The sequence below is a fragment of the Centruroides vittatus genome, unplaced genomic scaffold, assembly GCF_030686945.1.
Source record: "Centruroides vittatus isolate TY-2023 unplaced genomic scaffold, ASM3068694v2 contig_166, whole genome shotgun sequence".
Lineage (NCBI taxonomy): Eukaryota > Metazoa > Arthropoda > Arachnida > Scorpiones > Buthidae > Centruroides > Centruroides vittatus.
In genome coordinates, this window is record NW_027121006.1 from 1061773 (window position 1) to 1085797 (window position 24025).

A 24025-nucleotide genomic window follows, 5' to 3' on the forward strand; every position below is an offset into this window, starting at 1 on the left:
CTCTCATCAGCTTTTTTGCTACAAAATTAAGAGGGATTCCAGGTCTGAAATGCATTCTGAAAATAAAATAGTGTTTTTCTAAGTCCAATTTTGATGTCCTTTAGTGGTGTAATAAGTCTAGTGGTAAAGTAAGGCCAATCTTAATGTAATGCTCACAAGTCATTAAGAAGATTAGACAAGAAACATATCATAGAGTTTTTTGTATTATTGTTTATAATAGCAACACAAAGAAATTGTGAAGAAATAAGTCTCTCCTAGTAATATCTTAATTAAAATATTGTAGAATTGGTTCTGAAATTACAATATTTAAGTATTATGTTGACTGATTTGTATGGATTTTGGTTCTTAGACCGATTCCGAAAAGACGCTGGCCGGACGTGTCGACTCGCAAGATAGCCAAGTCTCTGATGTAGATGCTAGCGAGCGGTCTTGGCCTAGGCAGAATAGCGTAAGTATACTTTTGATTATTTTAATTTATAAATGAAAAAATTTAAACTGTTTTATTTTAAATATGTGATTTTTTCAAACAGATTTTATTGAAATTTTTAATTATAAATCTTTGATTTGAAAAAAGAGTCTTGAAATGAGATCTATATTTCAAAAATACTGGTGATTCAAGTTCCTATGATAGTAAAATGGTATATTTATTCATAAAATATACTCTAGATTCATACCATTGCATTAATATTGTATGAAAAAGCATCTTTCCCACTTATTAATTCATCAGGCATATGCATCTTGTATGCATTCCTTTAAAATATTCTTGTTTTATATTTTTATCTTGTATATTATGGTTTTCGAGTGCTTCCACGAGTAAAAATCAAGTGGGCAGAGGTATGGTGATTTTGAGCAATATCATTTGCAATAAAAGGAAAATACAACAATTCTCTATGTATAGTAGAGATTTTTGCATAAATTGCTGCATATGTATCTTCTTACACTATGAATATAGTGTCATTGAGAACACATTTGAGTTCAGTAGAATCTATTATTTTATGTACTGCACTTTACATTTTTGAAAACAACAGCATCTCGTTTACAATATGCAATAATGTAATTATAGAGTATATTTTCCGAAATTAATTCAAAATTTAAATTATTTTTATTTGAACACAAAAAATTTATTTACTCTTTTCATTTGATTTAATTCAAGTTATACACTTAAATAAAGAATAAATATAATGTAATATATATAATATAAAAGACATATAATGCAGGAGTGCAGAATATTTTCAAGATCCAAATTTCCCCAAAAATTATTGCACACTAGAATGTGAAATTAAACAAAATTTTACAAACAAATTAATGATTGTATCTGCGGAGTGATTTTTATCACTCCGGAGCTATATTCAACCCTTGACTTGTATTTGAGATCGATTAAAGTTTCTTTGATTTCGGTAACTGCGTACGTTACACGTCGTACAGAGTCTAACCGTTGCTAAACTTTGATGCGTCGATTGTCGAGCAATGCTAAACGTCTGCCAAAGTACAATCCATTGTGCCTTAGTTCACAAACTGTGAGAATTACGCCTAATTGTTTGGTATGTTCATATGTTGGTTAACCAGTTATTTTTATTTTATTCAACAGAATCAGTTGATTTTGGTAACTTTAATTTTATTTCTAGAAATCTGTAATAATCTAGCGATCGTCAAAAACCGGAGAGGTTTGCCAGAAATTTACTATAAATAAAACTCACAAACCTTATTGTGCTTTTTTTTAATTGTGAAATCTATGAAAATTTACCACAAAATTTATTCTGTCATAAAATGTAAATTTTTCATTGTAATGATAAGCTTATGTATTTGATAGGAATATATGTTTTAGACTATAAAAAACTTATTCAAAAGTTTTTGTATATGATTAAGAAATAAAATAAGACAAGTGAAAACAAAACACAAAGTTTTAATTTCGTTTTTGATAGTTATTTTTATGGAATACACATGAAATGTGCAAGGAAGTCTACTTACTTTCCTAGCATGATGTATATGAAATGCAGTGTATTACTACCTGGCACTCAGGACATTGAAGATGAATATTTCTTTCAAAATGAGCCAATGGGAAATTTTACCCTTTAAATAGCTTTGAAAAGTGTTTCAAAATACAAATGGATTTAATTTTTTGGTTCTTTTTAAAGCTCCATTCTGGTTCCGGTTTTTTATAAAAAATCAAATCCATGGTGTAGTAAGCGAGAAAGACTTAGTTCTACTACAAGTGCATAATCATGTAAGTAGGGCGTGACGTAACGAGTGACCAAATTGATCGGAAACAAAGTAAATGACATTCAAAATTTAGTTTTAAAACATGGGATTCTCACATTTGTGAATTACCACAATTAATGGTTACAGGCTTAGTCAAGACACTACTCCATTTTACATTAACATTTTGTGGCTATTGCCTTAACATTTTTCTATCACAAATTTTTCCGGAACCACTTTAATTTTCTCCCAATCTAGTTTGCGCGACTTGATATATTCTGCACCCAATATATTATAATAATGAAAATGTTACTTACATAATCTTTTATTTTCAGCTGTCATTAAGAGAATGGGATATTCCTTACGATGAACTAGAAATTATTGACAGATTGGGAACTGGAAGATTTGGAACCGTTTACAAGTATTATTATTGAGCATAAATTTATTATTTTTTCTATTTATTTTATTTCTTAAGATTTAAGGGACTGTTTATTTGCCAAGTTTAAAACTTATGTTTACAAACTTGAAGTTATTCCTTCAGAAAAAAAGAAATTTTTGATGTGTATTTAATCCTTTGTAAAACCAATTTTTATTGCAGTAGCTCTTTCTTAAACAAGGAACTGAAATAATCTCATCAAAAATTAAATTTATGTTTCTTGCAATTAAGATATCCTATTTTATTTCTATTTAAAATTGTTAGAATTTATTTTAAGTATAATGAAAATTTAAGTCAAGATATACTATAAAATGGCAGAACTAATGGAGTAATGTGGTATGTAATGCAGAACTCTGCTTCTTTAGGTGCCACACCTAAAGGAGCAGAGTGATTCCAGATTATTGAAAATACTGAATTGCTGGATGTTTTTGAATATTTTTACAAAATTTTGTTATATGTGATTTAAACATTACAGATTTTATACAACTTATACCAGTATGCGCTGCCATATTTCAGTTTGTTTACTCATCCCTTTTAATTGGTTTGAAGATGATGTGGGGACTATACCATGTTAAGTTAAGGTTGAGAAATCCCACAAAATTGTTAAAGAACTTGTTATTGCATAAAGTCAATTTTTACATGTGTCCATATACTATAGACAAACAATTCAAAAAGTTATAGATACTTGGAGTACGATAAACCAGTTTTTAGATATGCAATTCTTTTGTTGGTCTGTGAGAAAGAAAATTGAAAATAATCAGGTTAATAATAATAGTTCAAAATATCAATATTCTAAGTTATTATATGAAAGTTTTCATTTACTGTCTACTTTTTAGAGGGTGTCAGATTACTGACATTCTAGATGATTGAATCTCTGCAGTAGTTTTATAAGACAAACTCGTAGTATTACGGTTTTTATTGAATGTTTATAGTTTATTTTCTGCTTTTTATTATAAAAAGTTCGTACTTCTTTTTATTGTGCATACACACTTTCTGAAGTTGCGGCAATTAACGGGTCGTTAGAGTCCATTTTACACCGTTTAATTCTGGGAAAGCAAAGAGAGGGAAGTAAGAATAGAACAGAGCATATGTCATAGAAATTCTGATTATGTTTTCTGAAAGAATATTATAATATTTATTATATTTATCGGAGAGGAACAATGTTTAAGTGAAACTATATAATGAATTTAGACATATAATTGAATAGGAATGTGACATGATAATTAAACAATAAAGATTTACAAACAGTGATGTGTGTGCATAGTATATTTCATTAGAAAAACAAGATTAAAAAATATTTTGTTATGCATTGATTCTTACGAAGTTAATACAACAAGAATTCTGAGAGAATCCTTAAATAATATATATATTTCTGTATATGCTTTATTATTAGAAAAGATAAAACTAAACTAAATTATTTTTACTTCCTTTTACAAATTTTGCTTTTCTTTAAAGAGGTAATTGGCATGGCAGCGTTGCCATCAAGGTGCTAAATATGGATCATGTAGACGACAAAAAAACACTTGAAACATTTAAACAAGAGGTAAATTTACGTTACACTGTTGTAAAAGTCTATTACGTTATCTTTAAGTAAATTAATTCAAATAAATTTTATTCTACATTTATAATTATTAATTTAAACTAAATACATTAATAACTTTTAAATTCTTTATTTTGTAGGTAGCAACGTTTCGAAAAACAAGGCACGAGAATTTAGTTCTTTTCATGGGTGCTTGCATGAATCCGCCTCACTTAGCAATAGTGACAAGGTAATTTGATTTGATAGTTTTTGAAGGATATTCCGTATTTTTGAATTGAGGTTTTTAAGAATAATATTTATAATTGTTGAATTTATTTAAGAGCTATTTGTCTTTCAATAAATTTCACATCGGGTCTTTTTTAATGATGAAAAATAAGGTTTTGATTAGTTTCTTTAGTAAAATTTATTAAGAATCGAAACGCTTTTGATATGGTTTAGCTCTAGTAGACTGACTTTTAATAAAAGAAAGCCTTCTGAATGTAATTTTACAGAAATAGATACTTCATATCTAAAAAAGATTACATTTAGTTTATTATTGATTTATGAGTTGAAGTTTTATTAAAATTATCAAATTTTTTAATACCTATTTACAAAAAGTGCACTTTTTTGAGATGTATTGTTATTTGAACATTAAAAATTGCATATGTTGGGCTAAAGATTGAAAATGCTCAGTGAGTAAAAGAAACAACCAGAATGTGTTGTTTTTACAGAAACAGCCATGACAAGAAGTTTTACATCCTGCTTACAGACAATCATGACATGTTTTGGTATTTTAAAAATACCACAATGCAAAATTTGTGCCAGGACTATTAAAAAAACTGATAATGATGCATTCAAGCATTATAAACATACTATTGTGTGTCACAGTCACTTCCCATCTATTTTGTAGTCAGAAATAAAAGAGTGTGCGATGTATGACTAAATATGTGTAATAATTAAGAATAACAACCAAGCTTGACTATTTTTGCAGGAACTGTTATAGTGATACTTAAAAGTATACACAATACCTTTTGAACAACATTTCTACATTTTATTAACACAATGCCTTTCACAATTGCAACTTACAAAGCTCTGCTTACTTTCAGACTTTGTTTCAGGTTGATTGAAGAGATGTCATATATGTTGATGAAGTTGTTGTTGGCAGTTGCAAACTCATTATGATTGTAGAACAGCTTGAATAGGCCTTCTTTGGTGCTTGACTAATAAAGTCCAGATATGTTTGCTGACATAACATTAGATGAAAATTGATAAATTACCAAGTGAATTTTGAGTTCTCTCAGTGAGATTAATTTGACAGATTGTTGTATTCGTGTGTGATAAATATGCTCTGTGTGGTTTCTGCAACAATAAATTGCAGTAAGTTGGTAATTCTAAAAAATGGTGTCGTCATTCTTTCTAATAATCTCTACAAATTTTGTGTCATAGTATTTTTTAAAATGTTGGAACACGTTGTGACTCTTTATAAGCAACCAGGATGTGTCTTAAAAAGAGGGACAACAATTAATTTTAACCCTTTTCCCCCGACATCATCTTTACGTTTATTTTGTGATCCCTTTTAAGGCAATATAGGTCAGTCAGGCAATATTATTTTAAAAATTCACCAAAAATCAAATTATTATTATATCTATATGAAAAAAAGTCACGTACATTTATTAATATCTTCATTTTCCAATACATTTTATTAGAAAAATTTATAAGAAAAAAAATATATATATATCAGAACTAACATATAAACTTGATAATTTGTAACTTTTTGTGAAAATTAACATTGTCTAGTTACCTAGTTTGCTGGCACTGAGCCAGAAAGACAGAATATTGTTTTGTACAATTCCATATAACACTTATGCATGTATGTTTATTCGTTGTGAAATTATTGCGCATTATATCAAACATTTGTTTGAAATCAAAAATTTATTCTGCTATCAACTAATATAATGAACTAATATACTTTATTCATTTCATATCGAATGAGATTATATATTTTTGTAATAAACATATGATTACCAGTGGCAATACACGAAACATTTGCTGATATTTTCGATTAAAATAAAAATTAAAAAATATAAATTATCAGAACTGAAGATGACAACTTGAATATTTGTAGTATGTTAACTTATTATAGCTAAATAAACTTATTATAGTAATGTTATCGCATGAATATGCTAAAAATGAAATAAAAAATTACCAGAAAAAAATAAATTAAGAAAAAAAGCATTAATTAAAATTTTTTAAGTCAACAAAACACCACTTGGACAAAAATGTGTGAAACGGATGATAGACAAGACGATGCCGTCAAGTGCCGACATCTATTGTCGATAAATTTTACAAAAATCGATATTTACCAGAGTAACGTTGAATCGGTACCCTCGAAGTTTTGCTTAACAATTGGGGGTACCGATCGATCGGTACTTTTGGAGGAAAAGGGTTAAAGAAATGAACTCACTAGCAACCAAATGGAGGGCATGCTTTGACTTATAAAATTCAAACTTTACTCAAGATCTATTGTAATTTATATAAACCGGGTATTCTTTAAAATTGTAATACAGGTTGAAGAACTTTGTTAAATGTGACATTGAGCATGCACATATTATTACGACATGCAAAAAAAGTTTTTTAATTTTTGTTCTTGTAACAAGTATTATATTAAACAAACAACTTGACACCTAAATGCAAATTCCAGCATATAATGAACAAATAAACTTCAATTCAAACAAATAATATTCAAAAGTTTTCGGGACCACAGATATGACATGTCCAAGGGGAAGTATAATACTGCACTAGCCCAGTTTGCTACCGAACCCAGGGTTTCTCCTTGTTGAGATGAAGCTACTCTTTTACACGGGGCTTTTGACCGACACGACTTACGTTCGTTGGAGGCTCTTGAAATTTATATAGCAAACACGAAGGGAGGTTGCATTAACTTCAATTATATTCTGGTTCCATAATCGTGAAAGTATTATTTTTACAATGCCACAAAGCATAATTATAATTTTTGATGTGTAATTATTCATTTATCTTTATGCAATGTAAAGGAAACAATTTCCTTATCGATCATTGTTTATACGTTAAAACATCGGACTAACTTTCACAATGCCATGTATTATATTATTAATGAATTTAGTTATTGCTTTATTTAATAAATAATTTGTTTATATGTAATACGTAAGGATCTTTGTATTGAACATCTTTTAAATGTTTAAAAAATTGGAACACAGCTATGTTTGAAAGCTAAAACTTTTCTAAGATAGAACTGTTTTTTCTGTTTTGTGCATTCTTTCTCGACAAGGGCCTCTGAAAGACAGCCAAAATGTATGACCATTAAAGTTTATTTGTTCATTATATGCTGGAATTCTCATTTAGGTGTCAAGTTGTTTGTTTAGTATACAGTTCCAGTTTATGTGTCAGTTTTTTATGTATTCTATTAGTTGTAAACCTGATGATAACTGTTAAAAATGGAGAAAAACATTTTTTTTTCAATTAATTAGTTCTAATTCATCTGGTTGTTAGTAATTACATATTTTATTAAGCAGCCAGGATGCAAAACTTTTCATCGTGGTCATTTCTGTAAAGCCATGATATGTTTTGATAATTTCTTTTCACTTATTGAGCAATTTATTATTATAAAATGCTACAATTAGGACTATGATTCAATAGAATTTGCTACTTAAAAATATTGTAAACCATTGTAAAGCTTTTGTAGCTAAGTTGGGTATCTGTAAATCAAGAAATATAATGAGTAGACTGGTAATTTGGCTTGTGACAGTCTTTGTCAAAGCTCATTTAATACTTTCAAATCCATAAAATTATATAAGAATTAAGTTTATAAGCAAAACTATATTCTGATAATTAAATAATTTAAAATACAGGAGAGCACTTAGAGGAAGAAATTTCAGGATATTCAGAATTATTTTATAGAAAATACACTGTCCATACTTTAACAGATAGATTTCTTAATAGTTAAAATGCATTATATGTCGAAAAATATATACAGTAGAATCTTGCTTTAACAGATCATAAACAATGGATTTTTTCCCAGGTCCTGCCAAATCAATGTAATTTTAACTCACTTTAGTATATCCATAACTTGGAATAACAGATTTTTTCAACGTTTAGTTAATATTCGGGTATTTTCGGAAATTTGTAGAGTTCGACAATGAACTCGTTACATCTCAGTTGATGTGTATGATTGAGAAATTGTATGAAGTGTATCAACAAGGTGATACAATTAGGGAGAAGCCTCCTGACGAACATTCTGATGCCGGTCCAATTATAATGCCAAAATTTAACAAGGACGTGGGGTCTTTCCAAGTCGTGAAGACCCTCCTGTTGAGTATTAATATAAACGAACAGGCTGTACTGTATATAATGTTGCTAATATCAAGTGATTGTTGTATTCAATAGGCAGAAAAGCGGCATCAGAACAAACCAAGATGGACAAGTTTTTTAACAAATTGAAGTCAAGTGATGTACTGATAAGCATATGTAATTTTCCTTTTTTTTGTGCTTACAGTTTATACAATTTCCATCAGCTTTGTTGTACACATGTACAGCATAATATACAATCTTGTAACATACATGATTTTATAGAATAGAGACTTCAAGAGACTGAACAGTTTCAAGTACAGGTATTTTTTCTATGTTGGGGGTTAAATAATGTATATTTACCTGGAAAAGTGGGAAATCCATTGTTTGTGATATAACAGATTATCAGAACAACGGATTATTTTCAGTGGCTCGAGTGATCTGTTAAAACAAGATTATACTGTAATTGACAGAATTAAACTGTTAGATTTTATCGATTTCTAATAATTTATTTTTGAAATTTTAATATCTAAGATTTTATATCCAGTGGACTTAATTTGTATTTTTGTCTGTCATGCATATTTCTATTTTATTAAATTAATATATAATTTGGATTTTTAAATAAAGAAATTTATATTGTAAAATATATGTACTTTATTAATAAAATTTAATTGTTTGATAATTTTATTTTTTAGTCTATGTAAAGGCAACACACTTTATACACAAATCCACCTTTTGAAAGACAAACTCAGTCTCAACAAAACGGTTTCTATTGCACAACAAATATCACAGGTATTTAATTTAATTTTTTTTAAATAAAATTTTGAAATTAGTGTAGAGTAATAAATGTATTACATGATTTTGAATATTTGAGAGTGGATTATTATGAATGTATTTAATTGTGATTTAGAAAATAAAAAAATATATCTGAATGTTATATGTGGTTTTTGATATCATAAAAAGACTTTATGCACAGATGCTCCTAAAGTATAGCTGTTGATTACGTTACGTTAAAATATTTGTCAACTGTTTGGAATGTAAGACTGGTAGTGAATATTGGAATGATAAAATTATATTATAATATATTATATCAAAATGATACTCGTATTCTCGAGAAGTTAGTTGACTGGTTTCTGTTGGATTTGCGTGTTGTGGACCCAGAGTAATGGCTTTGAAAATAACGATGTGCCTAGAGATTCGGTTTTGAGAGGAACTCGGCAGCGTTATTTAAATTTTTTAGGCAAAAGGCATATCCGAGACAAAAATGCGAGAGCAGCCAGTTCGGGTGTGTGGAGTGTGTGTCACAAATTGCCGAAATGTTGCAAAGATGGTGTTGGAGATTTTTAGAAGAGAAAAACAAGCCTCATGATGGAGAAAAGATGAAATGCTGTGGTCTTCCATATCTATCACAAGCATCTTCATCCAGTGTTTCTCAGTTTTTTTCTCATCATGGACTGGTAAAATTATGGATAATTTTATGTAGATCAGTTATTATATGAATTTTTGAATTATTCATATTATGATTATATGAGTTACTGGATGTAAGAAAGTATGAGCAGTAACTCCAGATTACTATTTAAATATATGGTAATAAGCTAAAATCAGCAATATTAGCCAGATGTAATCAATTGTACTTTCCAGTCTTATTTAACCACCTAAAAGGGGTTTTTTGGACTAATAGACAAATGTCCTTCAAATTTGACTTTCACTGGGAGTTCAAAATTACTCAGAAACAATTTTAATTTTCAGATGTTTTATTTATATGCATTTTGGATCAAATGTTTTTGTGGATCCTCTCCAGTAATATTTTATGCAAAATTTTTTATACAATAGGTACCTGTACTATCTATGAGACCACATCAATAGTTTGGAATCATCTGAAACAACTATCTTGTTTTAACTCATCTAAAACAATTCTTGAACTTTAGAGACTCTAAAGTCTGATTTGAAGGACAACATTGTGTATTAGTCCAAAAAACTCCCTTTAGGAGCTTAAATAAGTAACTATATAAATGTTACTTGTAATCAACTGTGCCTGTATCAGTACGGTAAAATATTTTTCTGCAGACCAGTAGAATTTTTTTTACAGACGAGCAGTTGAGAAACACTGTCTTTATCTCTTTCAGCCTCTCTTTCACTTTGAAAGTTGAAATCAAGGCTACAAGGATTACCATGTGTTTTGGTCTCTTTTAGGCATTCTGACAGTTTCATATTTTAAAGTAATGAAGTGCATGCAGCAGCAGAAGAGTAATTTTGATCTCAATGTCTTGCATTCTATGTATGTATGGGACACAAAAATTAGCACTATATTATGTCAAGTGGTCGAATTGTCTGGGAGACAATGCAGAAAAACAGATTTGTGTTCTAACATCTTGTTTTGTGTGTTATTTTGTTTAGTCTTGTGCAGTCACATTTCTCAACTGGTGGTCTGCTGACCCCTAGGGTTCTACAGTCTATCATGGTATGAGGATTTTAGTGGTCTACAATGTGAGAAACATTGAGAACTATTAGTATACAGTTTACTTACATTAAGCTTTACAAGATTATGTATAATTTGCCATTGTTTGTTACTTTCCAATAATTTTTCATAATTACAAAAAATAAAACATTTCAAAATGTAAAACAATCAAAGTCTTTTAATTACATATATATTATGGTTGCATTTACTCAAACAGTTCAAAAAGTAATCAGTACACTTTTTATTTTTAAGATCATTATCAGATCAGAATATGAATAAAACTCAAAAGAAGAATTAAGTTATACAATGGAATCTCATTATAACAACCCTTGTAATAACAAAAGTTTAGATTTTTACTGACCTTATCACAACAAAATCTTTCAATTGCACAAACATTCCTTTTCTGTCAGTCCCATGGTTATAGAATTCCTGTAATTTTCCCTTTGTTATATTCATTATCCATTTCATTATGACTTCTTTCCCTCTTCATTATTGTCTTCCAACTGGTAAATGATAGTACCTGAAAAAAGAAGAGCAAATGCATAAGAAACTAATGAGTCTTACATATAATAACCTCAATGAGACCCAAAAGTTCTGGTAGAAACAGGTGAAAAGATGACCATTTAAGTCTCTATTAAGTTTTTATTTACCTTATTTTTCACTTAATCACTTAACGCACAACGGTAAGACGTTAGGAGGAGAGGAATGTGGCCAGCTCTTTCTGGTGTAGAATTTCTGCAGTAAATGTTTCAAATCGTTTTTTTAAACTTTTTTGATTTGGAGTTTACGTTCTGTAATTCATTTAACACTCCAAGACAAAATGTCATAGGTTCAAGAATGGTTGCAAAGAATAAAATAAGAACACATTGAACAGGTGTTACATTGTTTTTAATATACTTCTTAATGTATTTCAATTAGTTGAAGATTGTCAAAATTGTCTGTAGATGAAATGCTTTCTGAATTAAAACATCTAATTTTATTTGCTTCATTTGAATAAAACACACAACTTTTAAATTTTTTACAACAATATTTAAATTCTCTGTGTCTATATTACTTATAAAAGCCATTTATTTTTACAAATAATCTTAATGTAATATTTATTATTGTTTTAATTTTTTTTTTTGTTTTTTCTCAGTGCTTGCTCATAATACAAACAAATTTGAATATCTTTTACTTATTTCTATTTCAGGGAATGGGATATCTTCACGCCAGAGAGATCGTTCACAAAGATTTAAAGACGAGAAACATTTTTTACGAAAACGGCAAGGTCGTCATAACGGATTTCGGTCTGTTTTCGGTCACAAAGTTATGCCACGGAAACAGGTATTTTCGTCTCATTTTACGTAATATAAATCACACCAATTTATGCGCTCCACCGGCTCGGTCGGGATACCATAAGGCCAGTTTAATAATTAGATATAAAATAATTCGACTAGAGGCCACCTTCTCGTGATAAATTTAATAAAATAGTTTAAATTGATAAATTTAAAATTAATACTGGTACTAAGTGCCACTTTTTGTTCATAACGTTATTCCGAAGAAGGTTGCAGAAGTATGCAGTGTATAGGTACTATTAACAGTAAGTAATACCTATAAAAAATATACAAAATAAATTAACTTATACTATTACGATATACTTTAAATATGTATAATAAGGTCAGTAAAAATCCTTTAAAATTGAATCCTATCTAAGTGTTAATATTTAAGTAGTGTGGACTACAGGCAGCCCTCGACTTTCGCAAATTCACTATTTTGCACATTTTTAAAAATTTGACTTTTAAATAGTTTTGTCGATAATGAAAAAATTTGCTTCCATGCAGAACGCTCGTAGACTACAAAGCGAAGTAGCTTTCTCCACGTTCTCGGACACGTTACTTCCCGCAATAGCGGACTTCTCGGAATCCTAATTACCACCGCGTCGTTCCGAGCAAGAGGTCAAAACAGTTTCGGTCTCGCATCAGGGCGTGCGTCAACGTGTCGCGTGTTTTGCCAATTTGTGTGTTTACGTCGAAATATTTCGTCCTTATAAATTGATAAACACGAACGAGAAACAGAGAAACTGCAGTGTCGATACGAACAAAGAGAAATTAACGACTCATAAACTTCATACCGTCGGGACAAAGATGGAAATAATTAAACGTTCCGAAAACGGTGAATCTTTTGTTTCGGTCGGATATTTGTACGACGTAAATAGATCTACAATATGTTCAATTTTGAGAAGAGTAAAATTAAGGAATACATTCAAAATTGTGACAATATATCTTCAAAGATTGTTTCCAAAAGACACCGCACAGTGACGGACGAAATGGAAAGATCTTTGTCATCGTGGATTGATGATCAACATCAAAATAATGTCCGTTTGAGTTTTTCAATTACTCAAGCTCAGGCTCTTAGTTTGCACAAAGATCGGAAGACTAGATTAAATGAAGATTTTAACACGTGTTTCGAGCAAGTAATGGCCGGTTCGACAAATTTAAACCGAGATACAGTATTCGACTAACTCTCGACAAGTTTATAAAGAAAATACCCGAAAGCACTTAAACACGCCCCGTTAACTTCATTATGTATACATATTGATAAATAAATACTTTAAAACAGTTTTTGGTGCATATTTTTTACATCCCTCTACTTTCGAACATTCAACATTCGCGCACACTTCCGGGAACCAATTACGTGCGAAAGTCGACGGCCTCCCATACTACAAAATTAAAGATTGTTTACCTTAAAACATTAAAATTTTGTCGACAATAAATTTTTTCTGTGATTTACAGGAAGGGAGAATGGTTGACCATTCCCAAAGGCTGGTTATGTTATCTGGCGCCCGAAGTAATTCACAGTCTGAGGGCCGGAAACCAACAGGAAGGCGACGACCTCCCTTTCTCTACGGCTTCGGACGTCTACGCTTTCGGGTGAGCCGGCAGTCAAATATTCATAATGCCACTTTAAATTCGATAAGATTCTATAATTTAAATGTCTCAATTTTAACAAATGTTTAATCTGTTACATTAATTTATAATGTGTTTATTATTAGTAATGCTTCTTGCACACTTTAATGTACACATGTACAAACTGGTCAGATTCGTACATTTAAATTTTTAAGCCACCGTCGAATAATTTAAGTTTATTACGAATGCTACCGAAAGACTTTCGTAAATTTTAAATACTAGTCTGTCGTAGCCGAAACTAACGTCGGAAAAGTTAGTGTTTCGGTTTATTTTTCAGGACGGTCTGGTACGAACTTCTGTGCGGAGAATGGCCGTTTCAAGGACTTCCTTCGGAGGCCATTATTTGGCAAGTGGGAAAAGGAGTGAAGCAGTCTCTAGCAAACATACAAGCTTCACGTGACGTTAAGGTAATTCTATGCCAATTTTCCATAGTCTGTATTTATCACGTAGATTAATGCGTTAGAAATACAACGTATTAAGATTAAATTACAGAATTAAGTAATTATAAAATTTTGTGGAGATTCTACAAGCAAATGTGCTAAAGTCAGTTTAAAAAATAATCCGAGTGTGCATTTTGCACACGCTAATAGATTAATCCGTAAATGTCGAAGCCGATCCAACGAAAGTTTTTCTATCGCTATTAATCCTTAGAAAGTAATGTTTGTAGACATCTATAGCGATATCATTGTTATTGTTTTTTTCTCTTTAAAGGAAATCCTGATGATGTGTTGGGCTTTCAAATCATCGGATAGACCAGAATTTAGTAAATTACTAACAATTCTGTCGCAGTTACCTTTGCTTCCCAAGAAACGATTGGCAAGAAGTCCCTCGCATCCCATACATCTGTCACGCTCGGCAGAATCCGTTTTTTAAATCGTCGCGGAAGTGAAGGACGGCTCGACGGGACGCTCGCTAGTATCCGAACGTTAATTTCACGTAACTATGCACGTCCGAAGTCTTTTTGGACCTCCACCGACTCGTCCGCAAGACTCGGGAGCGTGCAAGAATGGGTAAACGGTAAGAGTAGGGGGGTCCAGAAAACGGCACGAACACGAAACGCCGCGCGAGCCATCCACTCTCGCTACGGAAACACTAATTTTATTCACGTTTCACACCATCGTGCCCGTCGAGTCCACTTATTACGTCTGTCGGGAGTCGTGGAATTCCTAGACGAGTATAAACTTGGCACCGCGTGCATATTCAAAGATTGCTCTTTATCTGCGTGTAAAAGTTACATATATATATATAAATGCATGTATATATTATTTTATATATACATATATGTATATATAAAATTGATCGATGCATAGTGTTCACTTCTCATGCAAATCATTTAATTTATTATTACATATTATATGTTCTTTACAAAAAAAAACAAGCTGTGTTTTTGGGGTTAACGTGACAAGGCTACACCCGTTTATATTTAAACGAAAGTTTTAATATTTCCAAATATTCGAAGACTTCTCTGTCGACATTTTACTCAAAAATTTGTAATTCTCAGGAAATTACACGCCCCAAACTTATTTGCTCGATTGCTTTTTTTTATTACTTTTATAAGGTGGTTCGCACGGTATGGGAGTTAGACTTTGTTATTTTCGTTTGCCAATTTATCGAGGACCGAGAGAAGTTTCGCCACGACCAATTAAAAGTGATCTTCGGGCAGAAAACAAAACAAAATATAGAGAACAAATCGATTGATTTGCTCGGAAAAAAGTGAGAAAATTGTCACAGAATGTCGTTCAAAGACATTTCTTGCGCATTTGAAATTTAGGAAGAAAAACGTGGAAACTGCAGCGAAGATACGGTTTAGATATGTTTGCGCCCTCGTTTTGAATCCTAATTGAAAAATTTTTAATCATTTTTCGTTTACAATTTACACCGCGCATTCGTTTTTAGTTTACCCACAACGCATAATTTTTTACAGAAATGAAAATGTCGCCGTTTCATTTCCGTTCTCGTTTTGACTCGTCTGGTTCCTAAGGTAATGAGATTTTTATCAAATGTGCATACTTTTAAAATTTTTCTTTACGAACCGCTAATCCGGCATCGTACGGAACTGTTATTACAATATTTTTATCCTTGGGTCACAATTTTAAGAAATTACAGTTTACCAGTGCAGAAAAGATCATTGTTCCTATCGTTACTTACGCGACACGCTATTTGTTAATTTACTTATTAGCGTACGAGGTGTATCGACGGAATTTTTACAGATTGCGAAATTAACGATTTAGCCGATTGAAAAAAGTCAAGGTACTAGTCACAGAAAGAATGCTAATCACAATTACAAATGAAGTAGTGTACGGTGTACAATACTTTGTCTCTCTCGACATAAATGCGGATACATCTCTTGATTTTGTTTGTATTTATTATGCTACGAAACACGATGGGTTTGTGTGCCGGTCTTAATTTTAGCGAGAGCACAGAACAGAGAGATGATTTGCGTAACGTTCTGTTTTTCCGTCGAGCTACCAAACGCAAATCGTCACCCGAGAGAAACGCTTTCTCGCACATTTCTTCCTCTTACCGACTTGCGTTTGATTTAAAAAATATTTTTAAAGGCCGGAAGGACCTTTAATTTCTGTTTTTTGTACATTGTTTATGATCACAATTGTGTATAATTTTGTATATTTATGTACAATACAGTAAATTTAGTTATAAAGAGATGAAATTCCCAAAAAAAAGTCGCAATTAGCTTGCACTGTTTGTATTTATCTCACTCGACTTTATCAAATATTCGATTAAAAAAACATCGTGTCGACACGCGCCGGCATCTCCATTGTTAACGGAAAGAATTCGTATGCAAAAACACTACTAAATTATTCAAGCTTCTGTAGAATATTTGATAGAACTAAATATATATAAATATATATATATATATATATATAAATTTTTATTTATTATATAATAAACATTTAAAAAATCTCGAAAGATTGTGGAAAAAACGAAATCCACAATAAAATTGTAATTTTTCAAGTTTTGTGTTCAAAAAATTGCATTTAAAATGGCAAATTTATGTGTACGACGGCCACACGCGAGTCCGATTGGGAATTCGACGCGACCTCAGCAACGACCCGTTCGTTTCCTCGTCTTCTTCCACGATTTTTTTGTGACAAATTCTAGTGATTTGCGACGACGACAAGTTCCTAAAACCTCTGCGCAGATCGTTCTTCACGAAAGCCATGTTCGTTCCACGTCGATTCTTTCAAATAACGTGTCCAAGCGGGACCCCGAAAGCGAAGTTCGGAAAATTTTCAATCTCCGATGGATACTCTGGAAATTGCTGACTATCAATTCTTAAATGTACAACCGATAATGTATATGATGTCTTTTTTCCAAGTTTTTTTTTTGTGACTAACTTTAGTATATATACTGTACATATGTATTCAAAGAAATAAAAACACGATGCCAAAGATTAAATACCCGTCTCGTCGCTTTTACTTCGACAAGGAGTGGCATCGATGGTCCGCCTGCATCCACTAAATTGCGTGCGCGTACACTGGCGAATACAGACTATAGACCAGGCCTGGCCAACCCAAATTGTTTCGCGGGCCACTTTGATCACGTGTAACATTACGGTGGGCCACAATTTAGGCAAACGTGCTTTGAAAAAAGTAAAACAAATACAAAATGAATAAGATTTTATTGCAAATTATAACAATGACATGCAAATTTTCATTTAAATAATTGTTTTGGTATACACACAACGGGAAACAAAAGTTGTAATAAATATATAATATCGCTTAGCGGGCCACACAATTTAACGTGACGGGCCGCGGGTTGACCAGGCCTGCTATAGACTGTGTGATTTACACACAATTAGAAAGTACAGACTACACAACTATACACGATGACGAAGTAAAAGTTGCGCGGCTCTATAAACTTGCAAATTCTTTAAAGTGTGTTATAAATTATTCGTTCCCACGCGACGACTGGACTTTCGGACACAATTTTGCACTGATTTTTAGGTGTTTTAATCGAAATTACATTGGCTATCGTGCAGGGAGTAAACATATTCAAATGACAGAATACACTGCATTATGTAAGTGGAAATTTCTCACCGGTCGGGAATAGCGCATAAATTTACTCATGCGCTTACGTGTAATTGTTTGTATAATAATGGGCCGTAATCCTGTGTCGATAAAACGGAATCGAGAGACAAAGGACCCTTAAAAATTAACTAACGGGTCGAACCCGGATTCCGAGGCCAGCATCAGACACTAAATTAAAATGGGTTTGTTTTAAGCCGAAATCCGGTATCGAGTCACGCGACAGCTACAATAGCGGACGACGGAGATTTTCACACTTCGAAGAAGTTTTGGCGCAGCTATCGATTATGACGTATCAATCGCTACATTTGGACAAAAATCATTTAAATCCGATATAAAAAGATCAAAGAAATAGAAAAGCATTCTCGTTGCCATTGTCGTGCGCCGTCGGAAAGCAATATTTTCACGAAATATTATAAGGAAACTATAAAAATTAAGTTGAGTAAAAATTTAAACAATTGTAAAGGTGATAAATTATTATTATTAAAGTCGTTTTGATTAAGTATAAATTTTCAAGCGATTTATCGTACGAGGCGGCAGCTTAGTGCGTTGCCAGATCGAAGCCAATCGATCTGGCAACAGTTTCGTTAATTTTAAGATGGCGTCGTACAGAAGGGATCGTTCGGACTAAAACAGTTTAGAGTGCGTGCGATATGGAGATTTTCGAGAAGTGTTGCGGGTTTATTTACGAGTCTGTGGATACTCCGGTGGCTCTGTTGATAGGCACGGCCGTGGTCGCAACGTTAATTTATTTTTATAATCGAAAATTTCACGCCAAGAAATGGAACGATGGCGTCTGTCAGGCGCCGTCTTGTTTACGATGTAATTCGGGAGACAGCTTTCGAGAGAGAACTGTAAGAAAATTCCAGAATTATCTGGAAGAATGTCGAAATCCGGAAATGCTGTCGGACCTAAAAGAGGCAATTATGGCTAAAGGAGAGATTCCGGAGACTGGCGAATCCCTCCAACGGCCTACTTTACTCTGGTTGAAACGTATAGAACCCATAAGATGGTATGATGCGACTCACGTTCACGAAAAAGACGTCGAGATACTAGAAAATAACTTGTCCATAATCCTGGACGAGTTTCGTAGCCTGGAGGGAAAACCCGGTTGGATCGTCAACCAGGCGAATCCTGGATGTTGGCGGATCTACCACTTGATGAGTCAGGGGATCTTCACCGTCAACGCCACCGTCTGTCCTCGGACGGTCGACGTGCTGCGGCGGCTGTCCGGTCTGATGGTCGGGACGGTCTTCGGCTACGCCAGTTTCTCGGTGTTGGATCCGGGGACGGCCGTGGCCCCCCACTTCGGAGCCACCAACTGTCGGATACGGTGTCACCTGGGTGAGTTCGGCCGCGGAAGCGATCTCCGAGTCGAACGATCGCGTCGGAAATGCGTCCGAGGCGCTCGCGTGCTTTAAAATTGTAACCGCCTGGAATTGGTGGGTGGATACGGGGCTGTCGGGGGGAATGGGAAAGTTTTTTCTGGTTTGGAGAAAGCTCGTGGGCCTATAATGAGTTCAAACCCTATAAACTAATGTTATTTTTACTGACAAAAAATAAAATATTTACGACTGCCTTTAATTAATTAATTAAAAAATATTGTATGTAATTTGTTTTAAAAAAAACTAGCAAAAGAGGCCCGCTTTACTCCGGGCTCGTATAAGCTTTTGGCATCCCCGGGAGAGGGAGCGAGAGATCGAATTGCGGGTTACGATGTTTTTGCCGTTCTGCAGCCGAGAAAATCGCTACGTGCCTGCCGGAGAGAGACGCCTTTGACAAAAGTTAAATATTCGTTGCGTCGTCTTTGTATTTTCACGCTTGTTGGCTGTTTCTTATAGAATGTTTGCTCGCATCCGTACGTCCGTATTGCGTATGAGATAAAACTAATTTATAAAATGAATGGAAAAGATAATTAAGTTTGTCGGATAAGTAATGATATTTTAAGATTTCCGTACAAATTATAGAGCAGTTTAGCAATTTGACAAACGTGTTCTCCAATTTGCTTCCGGTTACGGCAGTACTAATAATAATTGTGTTTTTCGTACGAAGATTATTTAAAGAATGGGGTTTTGATAAGTAAATCGTATTAAGAGATAGAACCTAATTTATTAACATTGGACGAGTGGGGTAAATTAAGTATTGACTTATTCTGAAACCGTGTCTTTTAATTAATCTTTAGTTCACGACTCGGTGCGTAGGTAGATGCTGGGCACTAGGTGTATTTGTAATCTTTCGAGCGTATCCTGTGAGTTGATTTTAACTCGTAAAGAACTCGAGTTATTACAATTTTAAAGTACACGAATATTTTATTTTCTTGTGTTTTCAGTCTATAATTTTTTTTAAATTATCAGAAAAAGGTTATTATTAATTGAAAGCTATTTTGCTTGTTTAAATGTATATATTTATTGATTACACTATTCTGCATCAAAATTCTCCTTGAAAGAAAATGCAACATTTTTATGTATATTACTGTGCCATCATGTGTCAGGTGACACTTCACCCACTCGCCAGGTGTGAAGTGTGGCCTGTCAACTATATAATATCTGGCAGGGATCCAAGGAACTTAGTCTTGGATTCTGACAACTCATGCAAGTTCAAAGACCAACCAGACTGCTTCTGCTACATTTGTGGAGAACTGACTGAAAGCATAACAAAAATGCTTTTAGTGAAGATAACATACTGTTGTTATTTTGGCTGTAAGATGGGGGAGATTAAAACCAAACCTGGCTCCTAAAATATGCTGTGATTCCTGCACGTGGACATCAACTGGATGGTTGACGGGGACGTGCAAATTGATGTCTTGCCATTCTCGTAGTCTGATGGAAACCTTGGAATCACGTCGACGATTGTTATTTTTTTGTGACCGTCGTCGAAGGCTATACGGCAAAACAAAATGCAAGATATGATATCCGAGCTGGTCATCTGCGTATCGACCGGTCCCCCACGACGAATCGATGCCAACGCCAGCCCACCTCTGGATTTCAAGTAAGATTCAGAAGGGGAATCGATCCCGAAGACACCTCGCCAAGACGACAATTAGTTGTGATGAGCACCTATCGTGGAGTCCCACAGAAGAACTACAGCTCGTCACTCTGTTTCTGTCGAACAATCTGGATCTTTCGAAAAGAAAGACTCGATTACTTGCATCACGTCTCGAGCAGTGGACACTTTTTGAGAAGTTAAGGTGTCCTATTATGGAAAGAGCGAATTGGAAAGGAAACACGAGCAAGAATTTTTTGGAGAATGTACGAGCTAACAACTATGTGGAAATTGTGAAGTTGGTAACATCGTATGAAACAGTTGTAATATGTTACTTCAGATGCATTTCCTGCATTCTCATTTAGATTTTTCCACTGCTAACCTAAGAGCCATTTCTAATGATCAAACGATCTAATTACCAATGATTGCCTTGAAGATCGGGCTATAATTTGGCTAATTAAATGATTAATATAAAGTAATTTGGTACTAGAGTGAGGCATTAGACACCATCTCTTAATTAAATTAATAATAATAATTTTTAATAAATAAATAAATAATAAGGCAATTGTTGGTAATTCATTATATACTTGTCGGACTTAGAGATGTTTATTATCTACAAGAGCCATTTCTGACAAACACAAAGAAAAGTTTCGTCGGATTCTTTCTCAAATGGAAAAGTAGTATGGCAGAAGGTGGAACGAGAATATATTAGTGGATTACTGCTGCAATGTGCAGCGAGAGACTTCAGAGGAAGAATATAAAGGAAAGAAAACATGTCATTAAGTGTTTTGGTTTTGAAATGTATAGAATTATGAAAGGAGTAATTGACAGAAATTTATTTATATCTGATTAGCCAATTAGCAATGTGTGTAGCTAATAAATATACTTAGGACAGAAACTATATTTCTTCAAAAACCTCGTTTCTCTCAAAAGTGGTGGGTGTTAGACCATTTCTCTTGTCAGATTCAGAATTGGCACCATTGAAACTGAAAATCTGTGGAAATTTTGACTGGAGTGAAAATAATTTTTTTTTTGCAGAAAAGTGTTGTTTATGGGAATTTACGTGTGTTTCTATCAATACAATGAATTATATCAATCAAATTTAATCTTTTCTTAGAAATTCAACTTTAGAGAATATAATTTTTTTGTTTCCTATAGGATTACAGGTCGATCCCACTACTTGTTATCTCGTGGTGGGAAACGAAAAGAGATTTTGGGAGAACGGAAAATGTCTGCTCTTTGATGATTCTTTTCTGCACAGTGCGCACCACGAGGGAACGCCAGAGAGCAAATCCAGGGCAGTGCTGATGGTTGACCTGTGGCATTCCGAGCTGAACGAAGAAGAGATCGGGTGCGTTCGTTCCATTTATTCGTCCGATCTGATATTCGAATGTACATCTTTTACTAATACAGATTAAGTATTTTGTAATTAGTATTTTCTGCCTTTGATAACTTTTAACACTAATATTTATTGATGTTCTAATCTCGTGTGCCTTTCTTAATATGTGACAAAATTACGTCCGAAATATTGGTAACTCGTGAAATTTTTGTTAATTAGTTATATTTATCATTTAATTAGATACATACAAACGGGGAGAATTTATTTAGACGATGCGTTCGGGATTATTTTAAATATCGGCGAAGGTATTTTCCCAACGGATGAGCGTCGCATTGATTTTGCGTACGACAGACGTAATAAAAACAAAGGTACTCTTGAAAAAGTTATCTGAAATTTAAAGAAATTTCGGATCAATATTAATTGTAGACCAACCATTAATATGAGTTTCGTATTCTAAAAACATTACTAAAACAAAAACCAACAAAATTGGCATCTGTACTTAGATATTATTTCGATCGAGCCACATTTTGCACGAGTGAAAATATCTAACGAAACAAGTTTTATTATGATAACAAATGAATAATAAACATAAATTAAATAATACTTTTGTTGATATTTCTGAAATATTGCACAATTTTGTACAGTATTTTTTAATTTGAAATTAGCAGAATTTTGCATGTCGTTACAGTTCATCCAATGATAAAATAAATAATATAAGTGATTGGAGTTATATAATTAAAGTGCAGTTGAAATTAATTGAGAAATTTTGAAAGAAATGATCAATTAAATATACTTTCAAAGTTTATTGGAATCATTCTTTGCATTAGTTTGTTCTAGAAGTATTGGTTTTTGTGACTTGCTGTTGAGTATAAGTAATAAGTAACACTTGTGATGAGATTTATTTAATGTAATTTTAATTTGTGGAACTATAATTTCCGGAGGATGGCCTATAAGAATAGGATGAAAGCATTTGAATATTAAATTACAGTAAGCTCAGCAAGTGTTCTGGTGTTTAATTTAGTTGTAATGTAATTTTATTTGGAGGATCATTGTTTAGAGATAAATTTTTCTGTCACACATTGTATGATTTCTTATTATTACATTTTTTTAGTTTTTAAACGACATAGGAAGCATGAATATACGTATTCAATTTTAGTGGCTTATTACATTAAATTTGTTTATTTTTTCATAACATAGTTTTAAATCTTTTGATGACATTTTACTATATGAAACCCATTCTGGTTTATGGTTAAACTGTGCAAAGTAGCACTATTTAGGTTGCCTCTTTCCTTGCTAGATTTAATTGTTATTTATAAAAAAATTGGCAGATCATCTTAATTTGCTTAAACAAATGTAACTTATAGATAATTTTCAATTGAAAAAAAATATATATATATATATATATATATATAGTATGATGCATCTGTTAGACTTGAGATGAATATTGATGATGATAAAATCTTTTAGGATCCACAATGCATTTGTTTTGAGTTTCCAACTTGAGTATCCATTTTGTTACATTGTGATAAATAGAAATCCACTTACAGCTAATCCTTTCCTCCTTTGGAATTATTAGTTCTCGTGTTGAACGACTCGGCCCATTCTTGATTATTATCCTTTCGGAGTGTAGTAATTTGTGTCTGACTGCATCTGATTTATAAAGATGATAATGAACAGTATTGACATTTCTAATGGTAAGAAGTGTAGGAATAAGTTTGATCATCATACTAAAATCATTTCATAGATCTTATGTTGGTGAGTGATGTAATCTTTTTAGTGAA

General features: G+C 32.6%; 2 protein-coding genes across 3 annotated transcripts in view; both read left to right on the forward strand.

The window, feature by feature from the left end:
• The window catches only part of LOC136968929 (kinase suppressor of Ras 1-like), an 86533-nt gene extending 69239 nt beyond the window's left edge, over positions 1–17294 (forward strand). For both annotated transcript variants that reach the window (XM_067262997.1, XM_067262996.1), the window contains 9 exons: positions 350–448; positions 2532–2617; positions 4088–4175; positions 4313–4401; positions 9170–9266; positions 12122–12255; positions 13704–13841; positions 14155–14284; positions 14589–17294. In XM_067262997.1, coding sequence (XP_067119098.1) covers positions 350–448; positions 2532–2617; positions 4088–4175; positions 4313–4401; positions 9170–9266; positions 12122–12255; positions 13704–13841; positions 14155–14284; positions 14589–14750 — 1023 coding nt within the window. In that variant the 3' untranslated portion in view covers positions 14751–17294. The remainder of the gene's footprint in view (positions 1–349; positions 449–2531; positions 2618–4087; positions 4176–4312; positions 4402–9169; positions 9267–12121; positions 12256–13703; positions 13842–14154; positions 14285–14588) is intronic.
• Positions 17295–18414: 1120 nt separating this feature from the next.
• LOC136968930 (aspartate beta-hydroxylase domain-containing protein 2-like) lies at positions 18415–22334 on the forward strand. Its single transcript, XM_067262998.1, has 2 exons — positions 18415–19267; positions 22064–22334. Exons 1-2 carry the CDS (start codon positions 18577–18579, stop codon positions 22321–22323), a joined length of 951 nt encoding a protein of 316 aa, XP_067119099.1. The 5' UTR covers positions 18415–18576; the 3' UTR covers positions 22324–22334.
• Positions 22335–24025: the final 1691 nt, after the last annotated feature.